Genomic DNA, 23,456 nt, shown 5'->3' with positions numbered 1-23,456 from the left:
AAATAAAAGTGTTTATAGATTTTTACTTACCAGCCACAGTGTCACCTAGCATCTTTAAAGATACTGTGATGTGGAAACTCTGCTTCAACAGCTACCACCTTTACCACACCTTATGAACGGAAAATGAGGCCGTTACATGTTGCTTACTGTTCATTTGGGGTTTCAGTGTACTGTATTTCTATGCGATGCGTTAAGCAAACTCAACTAAATTAAAGGTTTAAGATGACTCTGTATTTAGTCTTTTGAGAATCTAGTTTTGTATGTGGATGAAATACAAACATTCTAAAATTGCAGGCCCCTCTCATGTCCTTTGAAACAGTGGACTCTTGACTTCTGTAAGGTGTTAAACAGAATAACCCAGCTCTGTCTGCATGTACTTACCATGACTCAGTGGCACAGATCCTGTTACAGCAGGTGATAGCACAAACTTCTGTGAAACTACACCATGAGAGACTGTTGGTATGGTGGAAATCCCCACCCTATGGGGAGCAGGGCTGTATCTCTTGAGCTTGAGTCCAAGTACAAGAATGATCATGATTAAATCCCAACAGTGATGGAGCTGCACTCATCTATTTTTTTACTTATTTCTGTGAAATTCAGCTATAGCTGCAACGCCTAACATCTGTCCCTGAGGTCAGGATTTTCTCTGTTTATCAGTAAGATATTCTGAGCAAATGTCTTAGGGACCACATTTAAGAATACTTGCAGTATGGAAGTTAGTGACTACCCTAAACAAGTTCCACTGTCCTTACTGAAATGGCTGTACATCACTTCCTTGCTGTGACAACTTTAGAATACGTCAGAAAAAACATTAGTAGCCAGCACATGCTGACTCCAAAATTTCATTACATTTTCAGCCAAAAAAGTTAGGCTTACTGTATCCCATTTTTAGACCAACTACCAGCTCTTTTGCATTAAGCTTAAATGAAAGTATGTGTGGAAATCTAATGAAGTAGCTCTGTATTTTAGCGTAATTGTTTATTGGACACCTCTGAAAGGGGAAAAAAGTATCCCTGGGCTCTCATTATAAGTTGTGTAAAACTTTTCATTTTCTCTTAATTATTGTTAAAAACAGGTGCAATACCTAGTTATACATGTCTAAATACAGAGTACCAGATAGATGGGGTAGATTAAATAGGCAGGGAGGTATAGAAAAAGGTACAGGCAGAGAGACAAAAGGGTGTAGGTGTTTGGTATGTTCTGTTCTTTTTGATCAACAGATTGCACTGGGAAATAAAACAATTGAACTTCCTGACAAGGTGTAGTGGTTGTGTTAATCCTTGGTTTTAATTTTCAAAGTGAATGTCCCCCAGTCTGATATTACTGCTTGGTTGTGGCTGTGGTTGTGTCGTTAATTTGGCCTCCCCTCAGCCGGCTCTTCACAATGAATCTTCATTTTGTTCCCTGACACCCTCGAATGCGAATTCCTCATTTCCTGTCTTTTTATTTATATCTGTTGCCTGGCGATTTGATCATGCTGAGGAATACAAGATTAGCAATTGCCTCGTCCTTGAATTCGCCCCAAGGACACCTGTTCAGGAAGTGCTGTTATTGTTTTTGTTCCTTAACCCCTTAAGTTCGGGGAGGGGGGGGGGGGAGGGGGTTTGAATTCACTCTCTGCACGAATATACTTTCTCTGCCGTAGAATATCAGCATGCTAAGTCAGCACATAACCTCCGCAAATAATAGGACCAGCTTCTTATTCAAGGCTAATTGCATAGTTTAAGCATGTTGTTTCCTAACTGGTGAATATTTATAATAGCAGTTCTTTTTGATTTCTTGTCATTGACATTTGAGTTCAGCAAGTATAAATATAAATGCAAGATGATATGCAATTTATACAGCCATAGGTCTTTGTCAGAAATTGCACATTATCATGGGAAAAATAAGTAACAGTGATTTAAACATTGGATTTATAAAGAACAACCTGGAACAGGAAGAAAAGACTTACAGTGTAAATCAAAAAATATTTTAAATTGTAGCCAAAGGCAGCAGTATTGATAGTAAAACTTCAGCACCCACACTATAATTCCTATGCTAAATCAGCAGTCCCTTTTCTTTTGCATTGTGGAGATAAATACTTATTGGTTTGGTTTAATTAATTTTTTTTTCTGAAAAAGTTGAAAATATGAATTTGTTAGTCTCTGTGTTTTGAGAAATTATGTTTCTTTTTTATACTAATAACAGTGCAAGCTACAGAAACCACATGCACACTGCTCTAACTTAACACTGTTACCCGATAAAAACAGCCCCTGCATGCTTTTTGCAAGTTTCATTCATGACCTCAATTGCTCTGTGGTCAAGGTGACAACTATTGATGTTAGAACAGTGGGTTGAAAGACATATTCACATAGATGAGAGCCATCACCCAGAGCAGAGTGTGTGTTTAGCTGATAAAGGTGTGGGGATTTAAACTATAGCTTTTGGTTTCTTTATTAAAAGTGTGCCAATAATCCCCTTGAAATTTTAGGGTGAAAATTTAATTTAAAAAAATTAAAATTGTAAAACCTTATTTTATTAAAATTAGTATATGTTATTTCTCTTTGAAAGAACAGAAAAGGAGAGTGAGCCTTCACTTTTTATTATTATTATTTGATATTGTTAAACCTTTAAATGTATATAAGATTTGCTACAGTATTAAATAATAATATCTCATGTGTGTTTTAGATTCTTGAGCCCAATCTAACCAGTTGGTGTGAATTTAAATAAAGCAGACACAGTAGAGTATGCAGAGTCTGTTAAGTTTATAAAAATGTGAACATGGCAAATGTGCTTAGGCATTATCCTAAATGCAGGATATAACATTTTTTACATTGTCAGATACCACTTTACCTGATGAAATTTGTAAGCTTTAAAAAGCATGAGAAAGACCTTGAGATCATTTAATAAGTGCCTGCTGTTGGCCTGAAGCTAATATTGTGTTAGAAACTGATGGGCTGACAGCCTCTTCTTAGCTGTTATTGTACTCTTCAGATCTCCTATTCTTATTGTACAACTTCTCAGGAACATTAGAATGATTTGCGCTTCCTGTCTAATAATCAGATGCCTTTTCTGAACTGATTTCGGAGTAACAAATCTTACATCCATATTACAATGAGCAATAGTTAACATTGATTGTTTTTGTATGTGCCCTTGTATTAAAATAATGCATGCCCTTTTTTCTTTTATTCAAATAACTATTAGCAGGAATGTATTAACAAATCTCTTGTAAAATAAAAAAAAATTAAAAAGCAGAGCAGTTATCTTGATTACACATTATTACCAGAACAATATTGATATGTATCTGATATTTATTTCGAGCTTAAAAATACATGAAAAGTGTTTTGGGGAAATGTATTTGTACAAGATGGTAAATAAAACAACTAGGTATGCCTGTAAGAGATTAAGACCTTGGAATACATGTAACTTGAAATACAGGAACCTCAGTTTTGCTTATTCTTTAGGAATTCTTATTTTCTTTCAAGGATGATTTTTGTTCATTTTATCAAATATTTTGTAATACTGTATCTATAAAATGGGCTTTTTTCACATAGCTATAAATTGAAATGTATTCCTGATATAAAGATAATAATAACAATCATTTTGAAAACATAGTATAATAATTAATGCCATTTTCCCTTGCGCTAGGATGCTGATGGCTGCAAGCTCTGAAAAGAAGAGACAATGTCATATTTACTCAAAGAGGGTTCTAGCTCATTTCTTCAAATGGCTGGAAATGGAAATGATTCATGAGTGCAGTGAAGGATGGACTATTGAGATGAGGGAGCATCAGTGCTGTAATGAAGAGGGAATGCTGCTATAATGGCTTATAAGCCCTGCGTTAACCCCTTTGAGTCCGGGCTTGTGCATTTCCTCAGGATGTGGTGCTGGGATCTGTGATCACACTCGATGAGGAGAAAAAGCAGGAAATCTTTTAAAATATAATTCCATATACCTGAAGGGAGAATCAACGGAATGTATTATGTGTATTATGTATTAATGAATTAAATGCATAACAGCTTATCTGTAGGTACAGCCCTTGTTCAAGGCTAAGTATATGGAACAGCTAAAGGCTTAAGGAAAGGAAAGGTGTTGGTGTTTATATGCTCTTAAATTGATACTGTTGTATGTTGGGGTCTTGTATTTGACATCATATATACATACTTTATATAGCGCTGTTTCACCTGTATGTATTTTAAGAAGAATTTAATTTAAATTCACAGAGCTGCTATCTAAGCCTCATACGTGGCTGACCTAGCAAAAGTGCTTCAGACATTGTGGGGTCAAGCCAGGGCCATGTCACTAGGCTATTCTCAGGATTCTGGAGCGGCACACAACTGGCTCAGCACCACTAGAGGAAGGGCTGGGATTAGCCAGATAGAGCTCTCTTGGCTTCAAGAGAAACACCAACCCCTGTGACTTCCCCGTGTGGTGACAGAGTTTGTCTTGTGTGAAAAAATGAACATCTTGATAAATGGCTGGGTCAGAAGATCCAGTCTGTACTTTCTCATTCTCCCCATGTGAAGAATCCAAGTTCCTAATTGGGTGGCTGTACTTGCTTATTCAATTTACCATCTAGTGCTAGACCTACTGTATGTCTGGTTAATATCCTCTGAAAAGCTCTATATGTTTGACAACAGCTACACATCCCTCATTAGAGCACCATTTGCCTTGGGACTCCATCCAGGCAATTTCATATCCTTTACAAGAAGGCATAGATCTGAGAGGTAACCATAAAAATGTACTGGTCTTCAGCAGAGGATCCTGCTACAGAAAGCACTATGAGCTCAGGGTCAAACCGAATCCCCCACCAAATGCTGTGCCTCTCACTCCCCACAGAGACACAAAAAGGCACAAAAAGTATTTTCTACTCCTGAAAAATAATTACACTGTTAATTTCTGCTGTGTTGTTTTCTCTGGCAGATCTGTTACTCTGAGTTAGATTAACAATAAAAACTGAAGAATGAAACTGTTGATAAAATTCTGACGCAGTGGATTATGTCAAAGTGTGTTTCACTCAGTGCCTTAAAAAATCCTTAGCATGGCCGTACAGTAAAATAGAGATCAATGAAGAGTGAAATGACTCTGCATTATAATGAGAATTCAGAGCTTTATATTTATTTTACCATTTTTGTTGTATCAGTATTCAGGTATCATGTTGTACTTTTACTTTTTAAATATACAATATGTATTATTAATAATAACTGACAAAACTGCTAGGTACTGCTATATTCATATCATAATTCATATATTGAATTGCAAAGCAGAATATTTGCTCAGACTTTTGAATATTTTGTTTAATTAATGAGGTAATCTATCCCTGGTGGACTTTGTGTTAATGATTTTAGATAGATTTGGTCTCACCAAGTAATTATTTAAAAGTTTTTTTATGATTTAAATTTCCTGAAATTGAATTAGGAAAAAAATATGTGCCACCTAAGACAGTAAATATGCATTTTCATGTACTCTATAAAAGGGTAATAAAAGGCTCATTATTTTGTTTTACCTTTTCCTCAGTGCAATTGTTTTCTCCATTCATAATATTAATAAGCACTTTTTCAAGACCTTTGTATCATTTTATTTTTTTAAGCACATAAATTCCCTGGGGATCAGGTTTCAGGGTGTTTTTGTATTATTTATGTCTCACTGCGACAGGGCAGGAAACATTCTGCAGGACTGAGATGGACTAGATACTGCAGCAGTGCACTGGTGGACACAGCACAGTATAAAGTGGGCAATGAAAAGGGAGGGGAGCACCATGCAGTGCTGAGATACAGGACTCTCTAAACCGATCACATATAGTACAAACCAAAGGTCTCGCTCTAACTAGCTGTGCTTGAATTTCATAAAGAGGTCACTTGGGCTTTAACAAAAAAGAACTCCCTTTTTCCTACCATGACAGTTTCATAGACCTCTCTTTTTTCTGTTTAGCTGGGTGAAGAGAAAATGTTTTTTCACCAAAGTGTACCTGCTGTAACCGGGCACCCCCCTATAAGTTTTTCACAATTCCCCCCCTAATTGCTTGGCTCATGTCAGCAGGGTTTGGAGTTATTGTCTTCTTTAATTAACTGGTTATCAAACAAGCACATTTCATTAAGGTACAATTACCAGCTAATTCTGCTGGGACACCCCCATGTCAGGATTACGACCACAACATATGCTACTTACAGCTTAGTTATTTTTAATACATCCCCGACCTCCAGACTCTGACAGCTTCAATTGCTAATGAATCCACTCACTTTGGAATAATTAGAAATCCTTAGGCATGGTAATTTATTTAAAAATATCCGTCGTTCTGTGAATCATTAGCTGTGTTAAATGAATTTGAAATTAAAACGGCTGGGAGTACTTTGGAGTTCATTAAAAGGCAGTGTGCTTCTATCAATATTTAAGTGGAGAGACTTTAGGTCACTGGTTTTATTTGAAAATATTAATACCATGTTCTAAGACAAAAAAAAGCAGATCAAAGATGAAAACTGCCCTCTTCAAGGTCTTCCCTCATTACCTCATTCCTCTTTCACTGTTTTTCCCTTCAAGAAAAAACAAAAACCACCCAGGAAAAGAATGAATAGACTTTACTAGGAATATGTCGCTTTTCCCTAAAGTGACTGTGGGGATATGTGTCCAAGAATAATGAAAAGTTTGGTAGTTTTGTAAATATATTTTTTATCTTTATTTTTGTAACAAAGCCTCAAATCTAAACTATATCCAGTCTCTATGTCTGCAGAATGGCAGAAATGTCTTGATTTTTAGTTATTTTGAAAGATTGCTTTCAAAATGCTTAATAAATCCCAAAAATAATAAATCTGAATTACTTATTTTTACATTTTAAATTAGTTTTATCAGACTTCGATTCACAATCTAAAGTTAATCTAAAAGGAAAGGATTGATGCACATGCCAACATATGTGCTGACGGTCCTGCTTAAAGCACCTCGAGGTTCAGAATACCTGAAGGGTGAACTGCTGTATGTTATGTAAAAGAAACCTATACTTGACCAGAATGGTAATGGGTAGCCTGTAGGTGGAGCCTGGCGAGACGATAAGTCTGTGCCACTTGACAGCAGATGGAATCCTGGAGATAGTCAAGGGTGGTGTGGAGGGATCTGGGCCTGTAGTGTGTCATTGTCTAGGCTGGTAAAGGGGGCCCTGTGTGATAGTTGTACAGACTGATAGTGTTTGTCCAGGCTGGTGTGGGCAGACCAGGATCTGGGATGTATGATTTTCCAGGCTTGTGCAGGCAGACCATGGCTTGCAGTGTGTTATTGTCCAGGCTGATGTTCAGTCTGATCTTCACCTTCATCATTGTTGTTTTATTTCACTTTGCAGGCCTACAAGAGAAAAACAGAAGCCGCAAAGAAGGAGTACCTGAAGGCTCTGGCAGCGTACAGAGCCAGTCTGGTTTCCAAGGTAACAGGTTGTTTCTTTGATACACAGGGGTCAGTGCAGATATGACTGTGATAAATTAGATGAATAATTCCTTTCTAATCCAGACGGGGGTGCAGCCCAATGTGAAATGTGCTGCAACAATGCTACTTTAAAATTAGGCTCCCTGCCCGGTCAGAAGGAATAAAAGTCTTGTAATATTCCACAAGTATAAATTAACCTACATGAAGTCACTTTTAATACCAGTTTCAATTGAGATATAAAATATCACCAGTTACACTGGTCTATGTTTACACCTCAAGGTTCAGCTACTGCTGTTACTGCTTTGAAAATAGTGCATTGGAATAAATATTCTATCTGCTAGCACCTGGAATGAAATAGTTCCTTAGAATAATAACAAACTGTAAAATCATCCAGGAATGAAAATAGGCAGATTCTTGTGTGCATTGTACAATATTTCACCACAGATGCATTACTGTTTTCAGCTTTGTAATAAAACAGAAGAGCAGAGGTATGTTGTGTGGTACCCTGCTAAACAGCATGCTAAAAAAATCCTGATATTTATTAAATAAAAATGTAAATTGCTGTGAAACAGTTTGAACTCACTTAGTGTATAAAATACATAATCAATATTAATTCCTGTCATAAAATTGATAAACCTTCTCCAAATTCTCCAAATCTTTCAATGGCAAATGCTCCATACATAATCATAGTATATGAATCTCAGAGATTTTATTCAACAATAAACTAAAGACATACAGTACTATTCAGACCCATTTTTTCATTCTGCTTTTGTTCTGAACCTGATCATTTCCTACAGTAATTTAAAATGTCTAAACAGGAATCCCAAGACATTAAATATACAGATGCACTATTTCTAACTTTTTTATGACAGGTGCTTTGTTATTGTTTTGTCTGGCATTTATGTTGTAATCAATTAGTGGGTGTAAATAATTGAATAAAGGTTAAAATTATAAATAAGAAAATCAATCAAATCAATATCAATATCCTGACACTAGCTTGCTATGCAAGCAATTTTTAAAAAGTAACAATTAATACATTATCTGTTGTCAGGGAAAAATGAGCACCACTGAGTACTCAGCACATGTTGTCTTTGTTTCTGTATCACTGTGTGGTAACGAAGAAATAACAAGGTGGTAAAAAAAGGACAAACAATAATTTATTAATACAAAACACACATTCACTACTAATACACTACAGGTATTTACAATACAGTAAGTATCAGGTCCTGCCTTCTACAGACAAGGGAAAATAGAACTCGACCTGGCAACTTAGCCATACAAACAATACAAAAAGAAAAGAGGAAAATAGGACAGCCAAAGTGTGCAAGAATGCTCACCACACATATGTTATCTGTAGGAAGGTGACCAGTGTGGTGAAGCTACAGTAGTTTATATATGGGTATTATTACTTTGATGCTCAATAAATGGGAGCCTATTTCCATGTTCAAAATATTGAATTCATAACAAAATGAGATATTGCTTTAAGCCTGGTGGATACCACAAATAAGAAATAGGAATTTTCAAAGAGATAAATCAAAAGTCCCTTTCTTAAGACTTGTATTCAATCATTTTAATGCTCCGATTACCTGGAGATTGTGAGGTTCCAATGAAGCTGCCCATTTTTCTGCTTCTGTTCCTTCTGTCCTATCACCTCTTTCCCTATGTCTCTACGCTCTTTTTTGTGTCTCATAGCCTGCTTTGCCTGTGTGTCATCCCACATGGAGGCTAGTTAGAAAATATTACAATGGTCTGGTTATGTTTGACTGTTTAAAAGAGAGTCAACCAAACACAGCTATGCAAACACTCAGAATACCCATTGTTATAACTCATGAACAGAGTAATATGATGTGAAATGCAAACATTTGGATGCTTCCAGCATGCAACAATATAAATATGCTGAAATTATGGATGTTCCTGCCCTAAAAATAAAAAGGTGATTTAATTAAGGCCTTCTTTGCCCTTCATGGTTCTTTCATGTCTGTACATTATTAATTGTGAAGCCTAACACTACCGGTTCTGCATCTGCTCAGCTGAAGGAATAGTGAAACTATGCTCTCCTATTACCAGCATATGATGTCTTGATTTATGTTGAAAGGTCAGGGCATTGTTGTTTACTGCTCTGAGAGACAAACTGGAAGCAAAATAAATGCAGCATCCAACGAAATCAATGGAATCACAGTGCAGTGCTGTGTAAAAATGATTTATTGATGGTGCACATTAAGGTAATCTATAAGGAATAAGGTAATATATGAATTGACCAAGGCTATGGTACACGTATATAAACATAAAAATTATTGCTGTACCAGCTAAGCAAACCCAATATACTCTGTGGGCAGATTACTTGTCTAACTAATTTACTGTGGAGTGGGCAGTTTGCCAACAGGGGAAACAAAAACATACTGTATGCCTCACATTCCCTATATTTCTGAGGCATACTGTATTTGTTGTTTCCCCTGCGTACCGTTGTTTGACAGCTATTGGGTACTTACGTTTGCATTGGAGGACACTCTGTGTGGAGTTTGCATGTTCTCCCCATGTATACATGAGTTTTCTCTGACTTTTCTGGTTTCATCCCACCTCCCAAAGCCTGGCAAGGTTAATAGTTTTCTCTAAATTGTCTCTGTGCTGTTGTGTCTGTTCCTTTGCTATGGATTGGCATTCAGTTAGTCACATAGGCCTGCCTTGTGGCACTGTGCTTCCAGTTGCCTGGGTTCCAGATTGCCTTGAACATTACCAGGAAGAAGCACTGATAATAAATAAAATGGATGAATGGATACTTTCTTTTGTAAATCAGGAAACCACTGTATGTTGAAGTACTCAGAGTGCCTGATTGCATTTATTTTCTTTCAAACTGAACCTCAGTACTTTCAGAACAGAAATTCCACAGATGAGGGAGGGTCTTCTTTCTGTTCTTTCTGTATGCCATAGTCAGTATGGGCTGTACTGGGAAGAGGTACCTCAGGTATGAAAACACCTGCTGGCAAAGCACATTTTAAAGTAAAAGACTTAAAAAGGGAAAAGGAATCCAGTAGAGATTTCATATGCAAAACCAGTTGAGAAAAACAAGAAAGAGGAGAACCAGCAGAAACAAGCATTCAGGTAGGAGGTGTAGTTGGAGAATACTAGTAAAGTAGTGATATTGTCAATTATGTTGTACAAAAACTATTATAATAAAAAAGTATTGCAAAGTCTGGAGTTAAAGCAGGTGATGAAGTATAGGTGATAAAGTTAGACTTTTTCCATCAATTGGTGATGTGGTGCAGGTATCTTGGGTTGTTTTGGTTATTCTCAGTGATATGAGAGAATATGCAATGGGACCCCATTGCTTCTTTGTTTTCAAAGTACTCCTATATTAATGGAAGTATTCCTACAGTATATCAATCAGGTAGTCCTATATCAAGTACTCTTACATCCATTAAGCATATCAATCAGGTACTCCTCTTTACCCCCCTGAGATTGTGTAATTGATCAAGTTATTATTCATTTTTCAGATCACGCTTTAATCCAAAGTAACTTAAATTGTACAGTTGAAGTACTTTGCTCAAGGATACAACAGCAACACCCCAGTGGGGATTTGGACCCACAATCATTCAGTTTTGAGTCCTGGGCCCTAATCACACCTTCTGAGTCAAGTGTGCAAAATGAAGTTGAATATGTGTTTAGGGGGGTTATTAAGAGTGAAAAAAGATCATGCTTCAACAAACAGAATAGACTGATGAAATTAATAGTTTGACTTGTTCACAAGAAGTGATCACATCTGTGTATTTAATTACACATCTGTATATTTAATGTGATCACATCTGTGTATTTAAACTGCAGTTTTGCAGTTTTCCTTGTACAGACCTCGCAGTACCTTACTGTACTTTGGAAACTCATTTCTTTTTCCTTCAGCTACCCAAAAAAATGGAATTGCAGCATCTCTGTGCTTCTTTCCCTGTCCCTCCCTCTCTGACTCTCTCTCTTTCTTTTAAATCTTCTACACCCCAAAAAACAAGAGCCATGATTACAGACTGAATGGTTTATTCATCAGCGTGTTCCCAGGGCAGTATTTATTAAGAATGAATCTCATCTGTCATTTTACGTAATTAAATATTCTGTCAAATCTGTAATTCAAATATGTGATTGATGTTTCTGTAAATTGGCAGGCATTTAAAGTATTGTGAAGAAAAATAAAAAAAATAAAAAAATAAAACTGGTACACCTTATGGGAATCATTTGAAGGAATTTAAATTTTTTTGAATAATATAAATTTGGAAACAGATTCTATGTTGCTCTTGCTGTGTTAATAAAATTAAGGTAGAGTATGGATAGACTTTTAAAGCATTTAAAACATATATTTTCTGTAGGGATGGGAATTTCAATCTATTGAAAGCTGACTGAATGCTATTTTTTCTCTAATCAAATGTTCTGTATGCATCTGGTGTCTTATCACATGCAAGGGCTGCTTAATAATTTGTGCTCCACGGTAAACAAATACAGCTTGATTACCACACTTTATCTGAATGTGGCATTGTAAACCAAGTAGCAGTAGTAAATCAGTTCAGTCCAAAATTCTAAAAAACAGCGTCTGTCTTATCAAACACTTATTTAACTGTGTATCTGTTCACACATGCACGAGCCTTGTTCTGGTGTTGACATGCGATGCTTATGACTAATGCAGCATTCTAATGCAAATATCTATTTTCATAATTAACCACATTCCTCTAGCACCACAGGAAAAAAAGAAAGATGCTAAGATTTTGCACATTGCCTTTTTCTACTATTTCTACTTTTCTACTATTTAGAATGTTAATGTCCAGATGACCTATTTTGACATTTAACTCATTCTCAGCCCTGAAAATCCTGTCTTGCTCCCAAACGTACAAATTCACACCCCCACTCATTCAGCTAGGTACAGTATCTATTGATTATATCAGTGGCCTTGCACAATTCATACAAATGAGGTCCATTACCAGATAACTGTCATCGATAGATCTGGTTAACAACTGTGACAGATAATAAAAAATGAGGAGAAGAGGCTTCATAATGTTATTTAAAGTAATATATGTAGTCCTAATTGTTTAGCATATTAAATGCTTTGATAAATTAATTCAGTTCAGTGTCTAGTCCCATGCCATTGAAGCAAAAAGAAGTATCTAATGCATGCACAAATTGTGCTTTACAACATGCAGTGCATCTTAACATCGGTATCAGGATGTGTCACTTACAGCAATGTATTAAAGAATGGCATGAGCCTTGTGTCACTTCTTAGTCGGTTTGAACTTACAGTAGCCAGTGCAACAGCTGTTCCACAGAGTGAATAAAGATGTAATTACAGAGTTGAACAGAAGTCTCCCTTCTAGAACTTTTTAAATGTTCTCTATATTTGCCTTCTTTATCTGTAGAGCTACAGCGACCAGGTGGAAACGAAAAGTGCCCAAACAAGCCAGGCTTCGCACATGATGCCACCGAAACAGCCCATGTACAGCGTGCCACACCAGCCCTCCTCCACGTACCTGGGCCCGGGATCCTTCCCCCTCTCAGACCTGCAGAGCTATGGTGGCCCATCACACCACAGCCTGCCCAGGACTCTGAGCCAGTCCCAGATGTTACCCAGCATTAGTGCCTCACCCCCATCCACTTTCCAGATCAGCCCACCACTGCACCAACAGCTCTCCCTGCACCAGACCTCCCTCCTCAACCAGCCAATCCGCATGCAGCAGGTCCAGTCACAGCCAATCATCTCCCACCAGATGGGGCTACAGGCTCCTCTTCACTCACCTCCTCCAGGCCAGCAGGTAAGTCTGGTGTGTTCAAAACAGGCCAAGCCCAGTGAATGCAAGCCACACAGTGCCAACTGGTTCTCCCGTTACCACTTCTGCTTTTTTAATTGCTTAGGCCCCTCATTCAGTCGCTTACCCTGTGTCAGGACAAAAAAGGTTTGAAAACAGATTTTGCTTTATGAAGGTGTTTAACCAGGAGAAAATCCATAGACATAAAAAAACATTTCCAGGGGTATCCTGGGACAATCCGTTTAAAGTTTGGAACAAATATTGAAGAATGTTGTTGACACCAGGTTTTGCAGTTTTCCTGGTACAGTCCCTATTCTTCAAATAGATCTTTATTTTTTTTATTTGGATCTTATCTTTTCTGACATACCAGTCCTACTGTATATATTACCAACTTCAAATGCACCTTTGTAGAATATTAGTTACAACAAATGATGCACAGCCAGAAATAAAGACAATACACATTACAGCTTTGACCTTTTACAGCAGCTTCCTCAGAATACCACAAGCAAATAAACAACAAAACATTCTCCTGTTAAGTTATGTGCATGCATGAGCTCTGGATCATTCACCTGTTCACAATTTGCATGTTCTAAATGCAGACTGAGTGTAATTTAAACCACTGCTGTCATGCTGTAGAATATTTCACACTTTAGCTTGAGGGCTAAGGGGAACACTTAAATCTGAAGTAAAGAGATGGGAGTACTGCTGATGCAGTGTAGTTGGTACCACTTTAAAAAAAGGACAAGATCTTTTAAAATATTATGGAGGCTGACGGAAAGCTTTTTCTCTTTCTCTTAGGGCTTCTCTCACATCCAGTCAGAGTATCAGAACAGTGTTGGCTCTCAGTCTCCAGGATCCTCTAATCCAGTGGGAGGACAGAATCCAGAATGGGACAATGAATACTGCAATAGGGAGTGTGGAGTCAACCACTGCAGGTGAGTGCCTAAGCTTATTGGAGTGAGTGAGATGTGCAGCTGAAATTGAGTTAAACAGGCCAGTGATACAAGGCCATTGTAATTTCTTCTCAATACAGCCAACCAGATATCTTTGGGGTGTTTTTCCTAATTCTGGGTCCTGAGATAACCTCTGTATCTTCTCCTCTGGTTTTCATTTCAGCCACACCTTGTCAGTCTAGCTCTTTAAGCTCTTAAATTGAACTGTTTTATATTAATAAATCTACTCAAGTTCTTAATAAAAGAGAAAGGTCAGAAATGAGCATGAACACAGTGCTAGGTGTATGGTCTGCCCACCAGTATCTAAACAGCTTTATGAATTAAATGAATGAAAGCAAAAGAGATTGGGATACTCCAGAACTAGGATTGGAAAACACTGTCTTACAGAATGATGAACTCTCTTTTTACAAACTCCTGCCCTTAAGTTTACAGTGACCCTGTTTGATCAGAGTCTTGTCCATCACAGAATATGTAATACATCTCTTCAGATCACTCTTAGCACTCTAAAACCTCATAATCCTTACCACACACTTAACATATCTGATCCCTGATCACATCTGTGACATTTTTAAAAAATATTTGTGATATTTGTAAAATCATCTTTCTTAAGACAAACTCCTATACATTGGCAGCACAAAGAAAGAAGTTTATTTGCTTGGGTAAGACCCAGGGAGGGAAAGGACTAATTTTCAGTATTTGTGTAACAGTTCAGATGATAAAATACTTCTGTTTGTTGACTTCATCCAGACAGACAACAGCTGAAGGTCTTTGCTGTAAGTGACACATGGAAAGAAGGTTGTACACAACCTTAACAGTTTTAAGGTTTACTAGATTGTGCTGCAATGAGGAAAAAGGGGCATAGTTGATTTATATTTCTCATGTACTATTGCCGATTTTACCCTTCCTTAACTGGTATGCCACAGAAGTTGTGTCTCAGGGAAGCAAGGTGTTTATTTATCCATAGTGCAGAAGTCCTTCAGTTGCCTTTTTTGCTTTTATTTATTGGATAATTTAAAAGGTGAATGGCTTTGTAACATCGCAGCCTAGCTGAAGAAGCTCTCCACAGCCATTGATCACTATAGATCCCAGCAAGGTGTTCACCAAGTTAGCCACAAAAAGGCTAAAATAACTCAGTCTGTATGCAGCTGTTATTTAATGTTTCCCAGTCAACATTAATTCCTTTGTCCCATTCTTTTTTCAGCAGCAGCATGATACCAAGGGATAAGCCACTCTACCTCACTTGAAGCTGAAGCAGGTCTACAAGACAGGACACCAGGGAGCCCCCCCCCCAACACCACTCCAATCCACATTATAACTTCTATTTTTGTTGTGTTTTTTAGAAGGATTTCAAGCAAGTCCGACTGACTACTAGTGAGCCTATTTTGCCAAGCACTTAGAAGTACGGGCCTCAACCAGAGCCTGAGTCATAGCACTCCTCTTAACCTAAAAAATAAAATTAAAAAACTATGGGCCTAATTTTTTGGGGCATCGTTCAGCTTTAATCTATGAAGACAATAAAGTTCTTCTTTTTTTGATTGCTTTTCAGTTGTTTTATTTATTTTTTGTTGTCATTGTTGCTTGCCACAAGCTCTGTTATGGACAAATCCTGTAGGGACTTTAACGCTTGTAGATTCGACGCCCGCTTTGGTGTCACCTGAACGCAGCAGGCTCTGTATATGCCACATGGTGTAAGAGGGCAGTGAGAAACTGAGTGCACTAGTGCTGCACTGAATTGCAAAAAGAAATAATAGTAACAAGAAAGAAATCAAGCTTTTTGTATCATAATAGACCTGTCAAGGTTTTTCTGATCTGTCACAGTGTGATTGTATATATCACTGCTAGGGATCAAATTGAGAATCTTGAAGTCCAGATGTTTCCTTTACATAATACTGTAGCTGTATTTCCTGATTTTTTTATCTTTATTTTTTGTAAATTTGAATTTAACGCAAATGTTTTCAATGAAGGATTTAACACACTAAATCTTGCATTAAAAACTGTGCTCACTGGTGCGTTTTACCCAGGAAAAGACTATATAAGATTTAGTGTCCTGACAGTATGAAGGGATTTGGATAAAAAAAAGACTCACCTTGTTTCTCAGACCACATGTCTTGAGGGGTCTGTCTATAAAGAACAGACTTCTGCTCCATGTTTAGTTGCTTTCCCAGTCAGGTTGATATTCCAGTCCCCAACATGACTTGTACAGGTGAAATTGCTAAATGTGAAATGTTACTAAAGATAAACATAACAGTGCGTTTATAGTTTTCAAGTAGTTTTACTAGGTGTTTTAGAATTGTGTTGAACTCATCCTTCTGAATACTTTTTTGTGGAAAAAATGCATTTACTTTTAAGACATACATTTTATATTCACCGTAGCACACTTTTATGGTTTTAAGGAACTTATTAGGGGGAAGACATTGAGGTTGTGTATAAACCTGCCAAATGTACTTCTTTTATTTGTAAAGCCAGTGATGAGAAGATTTTTTTATCTGTTCTATTGCATTATAATATTATTTTCAGCCATTTGCCCAACTTCTATTTAATTTTTGTTGACTGGTTCCTATCTATTTATGAACGATTATGAAGTAACTGTTTTTTTTTGGCTTGTTTTTACAAAGGTGCATACTTTTTTAAATTTTGTTTGGTTATTATTATTTTTGCATTCTCTTGGTGCTGGGGCTTTCTTTGGGCACCAGCGCGTCCATTTTGTGTCACAATGCTTCTTTTATTTTCATTTGTCTGTAATAAAATGTTTAAAGTGAATAAATGTTTTGTGTTTAATTTTGTTTTTTAGTGTTTCTAGAGAAATGGAATGGCACGTATTCTTGTGTGGCATTTCTTACTATTTAAAGAGTCCTGTCAGATTAAAATGAACATACTTGGTTTATGTTAATGTTACTGTTATACAACACAACAAACACAAAATAAAGGAGACATAGCAAGGTCCAAAGGTATGTCCTGGAAGCGTCTGATGACTTCAACCATGAAGAAGGTTAATTTTTATGCAGTGGGTGCTGAAGGACAAGGGGAAAACTGGAACACCACCTTTTTTTAATATGCTCACTTTAACTTTGCAGCCGATTAGAGTAAGACCAGTGAGTCTGTCCTGGAAGCCCAACACAAAGAAGGACTAAGAGCACACAACTGCTCTTCCCTTCGACACTGTGCAAAGCCAACCAACAACCACAAAGAATGGTACAATTTTAGGACAGCCAATCAAACCTAGATCACCCAGAGAAAACTTGTATTAACACAGGGAGAATATAATGGAGAGAAATACCCAGGACCCTCAGAATGTGAGAGGGCAAAGATAAATACCACACTGCCCTGTGTTACATCAGGGTTGCATTAATGCAACTAATGTGTAGTTGTAACACTTTTGACATAGAAGTACTGGGATCTGAAGAAGTCTATAGCTCATAAATTGCACCCTGTTCTGATTCCTGTTTTGTGAATTTCACACTTCTGCTACATTCACTTGGAACCTGTCATGCATGCCTCTACCAGCTGTATGTTGTGGGGAATACAAAATGAAGAAGGAAAAAAAACATCCTGGACACTGAAGACAAGAAGCCATTGAAACAGAAGATGGACAGAATGGCTAAGAGCTGTCCTCAACAGTCATAACTGAGCTGTGTTGGATGTCTAACATTCCCGCATGTTGCTCCAAAAAGCCCATTAGTAGGAGACCCGTAATGGGTGCACTCAGACAAGCTGTTCATTGTCTCCAGGTCCTTTAATGAGTTTTTTTTTTATTCCAGACGTGAGATCTTATAGCGGCCCCTGAATCTCACAGTGTAGATCTAACTCAGTCCTTTAATTTAAGGAATCAGAAATTTGGCAAAGATTAAGAGGCATCTGGTCTCTTCCTTGGCAAAGAAAACATTTATTTAATGAAAACTGGTTCTTCCCTGCTTTTCCTGGGGCCTTCCAGCAGCTCATGTTTTCAGTCTTCACCTTCTGAAAGCAGAACCAAATTATGTTATTATAATAGCAGATGCCTACGTTTTGATTTCATATTTCATTACTCATTTTAATGAATATTTGTTTTGCTTGTTTAATATTAATGAACAAAATTAGTTTAATAAACGGTTAATTTCCCTCTGTCAAAAAACATGCAAATTTAAAACAGAAGTGATTCATTCTGCTCTTCTTCTGATTGTAGCTGGTTTTATAGTAAATGCTGTGTCTTGATGAGCATTTATAACAATAATTTAATTGTTTAGATTTTTCTTCTATGGTATGAAATTTCCACACTGTATAGAACAAAGATCTATAGAACAGAATCTTATGTATTTTTATCTTTTCATTCACTCTTTATTTAAAACAAAACCATTGGAAATAAAAAGAAAATTGGAAACAAAGAAAATCTTGACAGAAACAGCCTTTGTGCTTCAGAAAGAGGTATCATTAAAATAGGTTGTATATTTTCCTATCTTTATTTTGACATTTTCAAATAAAATATTTTATTTTGTGGTGGCTGAATCAAGATTTATCTTTAAATTTGTGATTTATATATAGTGTGTATGCAACCAAAGCATTTGTATATATTATTTAGGTTACTTTGACATTGGAAATGTTCAATATTATGCTGTGGGGATCAAAGATAATATCATAAAGAAATGACTTATTTTTGTATCATATCACAAAAGGCACCTACTGACTTTCATAAGTTATGTGAGAGAAAGGTGCTATACCTGGAATTTTATGAAGAGAGCCCCCCTCCAAAAAAAGGAAACTGTGGGTGTTAATAAAAGCTTCCTTTCAGGATCAATGCATTTTTGTAAGTTTGATCTCTGGGGCTGTGCCAAAGATAATGAACCTAAACCTTACGCAGAAAAAGACATTGAGGTTCAGGTTATTAAAAACTGGAATGATACATGGCATCTACATTTTATTTCAAGAGCTGCAGCAAATATTGCTGCAAGAGATCCAGTATCACTGAGCAAGATAATGACCTATTTTGACAAACCTCAGTTTTGTGTTGTAAATTATGCGCTGGCAGAACACAAAATGATTACCATTAAATTAATGCTTACCAACACCAAGCGCAGCCTCACAGGAAACAGTTCCTATTAATCCACTAGCGTTTATGCATCAGGTTAATAATTTTGATGACATTTGTGAGAGCAATTACATTGTATTTTGTTTATAAAAATATGTTTAATGATTAGTGTGTATCAAAAGAAAAAAAAATGTAAATGGCAGAATTATTGAAAAAGATTGCAATGGGTATTCCATCCATCCATTCATTTTCTAACTGCTTCATCCAATTCAGGGTTGCAGAGTACAAGGTGAGATACAGACTGGATGGGACGGCAGTCCATCTCAGGGCACACATAGACACTAATATATGCATCACACCAGGGCCACCTTGGACCATGGGAGAACATACTAACTCGACACAGATAGCACACCAGTTCTGGAATTGAGCCCAGGGCCCAGTGCAGTGAGGCTAACCACTACTACAACACACAAAACAAATCTGAGTCCTGTGAAGTCTTGTGAAATCCAAAGGCTCTTCAGTGGAACTTTTTTGCATTTCTGCATTGGCACGTTAGTTCTGCTATAATTTTACTGTGCTTACAGTGTGAACTTTTCTTTGCCATTGTCACTCATGGTTCTAACATTACTATGCTTAATATGCTTTTTGTATGCTTTACTACATACAAAAGTAGCTTCAACTAAAATGTAACACTTCTGCACATGGCCTATAAATAGCCTAATGTAATCTCCAGAAAAAAATACTGCACACATACTGTAAGAGTAGATGCATAATGAATTTTTTCTTTACTGTTAATCCACAGTAATTCACCATCATCTTTACTCACTTTCATCTTGAGTTCAAACATCAAGATTCGAAGATGGCACACCTCTCTCCCAGATCAGGTAAGGAAGTCATAGGTTCTGTGCGGGAATACACATGCAATGCAGCAATGACTGCTTAGTTTACTATGCCTCATTAGACGTAATAAGAAGCATGAATTGCAAACTGGGAAACAGAATTCAATGCTTTGGTAACCTTCTGCTCAGAATGTGCTAGATTTTAGGTTTGTAGTTGAAGAGTACAATCCTGATGATCAGTAATATCCCAGAGATTGTTGCAGGACTGTGCTATTCCATTGAATGTGTGGCAAAATGATGGAATGGAAAGAACAAATGCTTATTGAGTTGGCTGATGTGCAAAGACTTGTTTTTTACGTAGATGTCTGTAACGGATACTGGTGCTAATCTTACAACGTCTATGATTTGATGAGCATTTTGAAATTCTTGGTCCCCTGCCTTATAATTTATAATGAGTTATGAGAATAACTGCACACTGTACAAGTGTGTCATGCAGCAAACTGAGAATGTTGGTTCTCAGTTTTTTACCATAATCTCCTGAGATATGAAATATGTAAAACTCTTCCGATATGCAAAACTGGGGAGCCTGCCTGCAGACATTGAAAATTTGATTCCTCTCACCTTTCAACAACCATAACATAGCAACAACAAAAGTAAGCATTATACTTAGACTGTTGTCACATCTTAAATGTTTGTAATCTAAGAAAACGAATAAACGTTAAAGTTCTTAGCAACCTCAGACAGCTGAAAAGCAGATAATTGGGGATTTGGCACATTAAGGTTGATATTTTAATTTGTGATATCTACATACACACTAGATCATTAACAGGCTTTCTAGCCCACTTATTAAAAAATCTGATGGAAATCTAATGAATAATGTGCTAAAATCATGCACTGTCTACCCGCTGGACAGTGTACAGTATATGAACAAAAAGCAAAAGATAACACTCTAACTCAGGTTTTAATCTAAAATTTAGATGCAAATGACACACTTGGTTAATTTGATAGTCACAAACTTAATTCACACTAGCAAAGAGAAACATAACATACTGAAAACATCAGGACTGAAACAATTTTCCATCTATAGATTCACTCAAAACTGACCTAAATTAGCAGTGGTTGTCAGCAACTTTCACGCATTGATTTAATCTGCTCTTGTAATTGTTTTATCATTATTCATCTACAAAGAAGGGTGCTTGCAGCATTGCAGCATGTTGCAGTAATAATCAGGTTCAACATTCGCTTGTATTCATTTTGAATTTTGTGCTTAGAAAATTAGCTTGGAAACCAAACAAATACTGCATGACACACTTGTACAGTGTGCAAATTGCTGTTTTTGAAAAATTATCCCAGTAAACATGACATGAGTGATCCAAAATGAGTGGCATGTTCCAATTTACAGCATACTGTACCGTGTTATCAACTGAGTATTCATAGCTCTGTAGCACACAGCCTATTCAGATATAAAGTGAGGAATTCTCTTGCTTATTGTTTTGTTGAAGAATTGTTCTGACTGCACCTTCTTCTTTGTATGTTTAATTCATGTGGTGCAGCCTTCTCTTTCTGTATAGAATTGACAGACAAATCATTATTTAACAACTGGAATCCCAAAGTGCCTCTCTAGGATATGACACACATCACATGAAAATCCGTGCTATTACAGTGGAGGGTCCCATAAAAGTTAAGTATCTAAGGGTTCTGGAAAGCCAATGAAAGCAAAGTTAGACGGGCGTTTCTGACAGTTACAGCAGAGCCCCATCAAGAGGTTTTCCCATCAAGGGTTTTTCATAGCCCCCTATTGTTTGTCTTATGATTCTTCATTGTTAATATTTGAACATTTTAGCACTAACAGCCATCAGAAGGGAGGACCACAATGGTTTTAATTAACGTTTCCAGAATTATTCTCCCAAACTGTAGGTTAGAGCTCTACAAAGAGGAGGAATGCTGAAAATGGGAAATAAGAACTGTACCTCACCTCTGGTATTTATTGAAAATGCAGCTATTGTTATTATTCACTAATGATGAACATAGCTTTCATTTTTTTTTAGCACATGTATACTCTCCTTCTAATAACAGTAAATTATTAAGATGCAAAGCCTGACTGGGGTGTGAGTAATTAACTTGAAGATCTTTCAGTAACAAAAAGTCTTATTTTGTCTACTTCATCACATCATTCATTACAGCTGGAGGTGTCCCCAGGATACAAGACTGGTAGAGAGATAGAGAGACGTTGTTTAAAAACTTGAAGGCAGCAGTGCAGCTGGAATTTTCAGCCTATTCTAAAATGATAAGTTAAAAACTATCAATCAAAACTTATTTTTCTTATTCTTGCTGGATCATTACTATTTGATTTCTCTGGTCCAGAAGTCCATGTTGCGTGGAGGAAAATGTACAGTATCTCTAGTCTTGCCAATAATTGACAAAAAAAACAGTCAAAGGCATTTGCAAACAAGAGGATGCCTCTTGACCCACCTAGACTGTTTTGGTCATTCATAGCTAATTCACCCAAAGATCTCATCCAGCTATTTCTTGAATGCGAGGCAGGTATTATATATAGAAGTGATTTGATCCTGTGATCAGTTTTTTTTTTGGCATTGTGCTGGGAGGCTCACAAGTGTGCTTTGTGAACTCAGCATGAAAAGTCGTTCCACCTCAGAGGTTTTGCAACCTGTGGTGTAACGTGCAAAGGTCACACTTTTACAGTAAACCTTTTTTTGTTCTTGTTCCTAATTCTACTGTGTTGTGGTTGTGTGATCTACCAGCAATGGTTTCTGTGTTAAGACTCTTAGAACACAGTAAGCACGTGACTGGCGCAGGCTCCCCAGCCGCCCACCTGTCGTGGGCAGGGTCAAGAGTAATTCAGGCCTCTGTCCCCTTCTTGGGGCTCTGGAACAAAGAAACATGTCAGTTGCAGCTCATTTTCTGTGGTAGAAACAGCACAGGAAACACGTAGGCGGTTTTGACAAGAAAAAGGTTTCACATTCTGGTTATCAGAGTATCGTTTTTTCTCATTGATGTTTAAGTTTAGAGGCCGCAAGAAGTAAAATGTCTCAAATGTTTTGAGCTTGGTTAAGCGCTCTCAATCTTTCAGAAATTAAAATTGTGTGCATTTTCAGATTCTCTATTTATATGAAGGAAATCTTTTATATTTAATAGTAGTAGCATGGGTGTGGTTAAAGCAGGCATCTAAAAACTAAAAGAAAAATAGATAATAATATTCATTAATCAATAAAATGTAAATTTTGGGTTTTAATTGCAATCAACATGTAAGTGTCTTAAGGAAAATATATTTTCTAAATATTCCATTTTACATTGTTAAAATGCCTAAAATATAAATTCATTTAAAACCAGTTACATGTATCTTGGAAAGAAGGATGAACGCTTGCTGTTTTTTAATTACCATGTTTTTTTAATTGCAGATGTAAATATTATAACTGAGTTTTATCTATGTAATTAAAATCATCATTAGCTAAATTGGAATCAATTGATCCTTTCCAAATTTTTC

General features: G+C 36.8%; 1 protein-coding gene across 5 annotated transcripts in view; it reads left to right on the top strand.

Annotated features, from left to right (window-relative positions):
- tox2 (TOX high mobility group box family member 2) overlaps positions 1 to 16,874 on the top strand; it is a 147,093-nt gene extending 130,219 nt beyond the window's left edge. For 3 of the 5 annotated variants that reach the window (XM_088937264.1, XM_088937261.1, XM_088937263.1), the window contains 4 exons: positions 7,307 to 7,387; positions 12,771 to 13,163; positions 13,956 to 14,092; positions 15,312 to 16,874. In XM_088937264.1, the coding sequence (XP_088793390.1) occupies positions 7,307 to 7,387; positions 12,771 to 13,163; positions 13,956 to 14,092; positions 15,312 to 15,354 (654 nt within the window). In that variant the 3' untranslated portion in view covers positions 15,355 to 16,874. The remainder of the gene's footprint in view (positions 1 to 7,306; positions 7,388 to 12,770; positions 13,164 to 13,955; positions 14,093 to 15,311) is intronic. The other 2 variants (XM_088937265.1, XM_088937262.1) reach the window with 1 other exon arrangement.
- Positions 16,875 to 23,456: the final 6,582 nt, after the last annotated feature.

This window comes from Atractosteus spatula, chromosome 19 (assembly GCF_055471065.1).
Source record: "Atractosteus spatula isolate fAtrSpa1 chromosome 19, fAtrSpa1.hap1, whole genome shotgun sequence".
Lineage (NCBI taxonomy): Eukaryota > Metazoa > Chordata > Actinopteri > Semionotiformes > Lepisosteidae > Atractosteus > Atractosteus spatula.
This window is presented reverse-complemented; position numbering and strand designations above follow the sequence as displayed.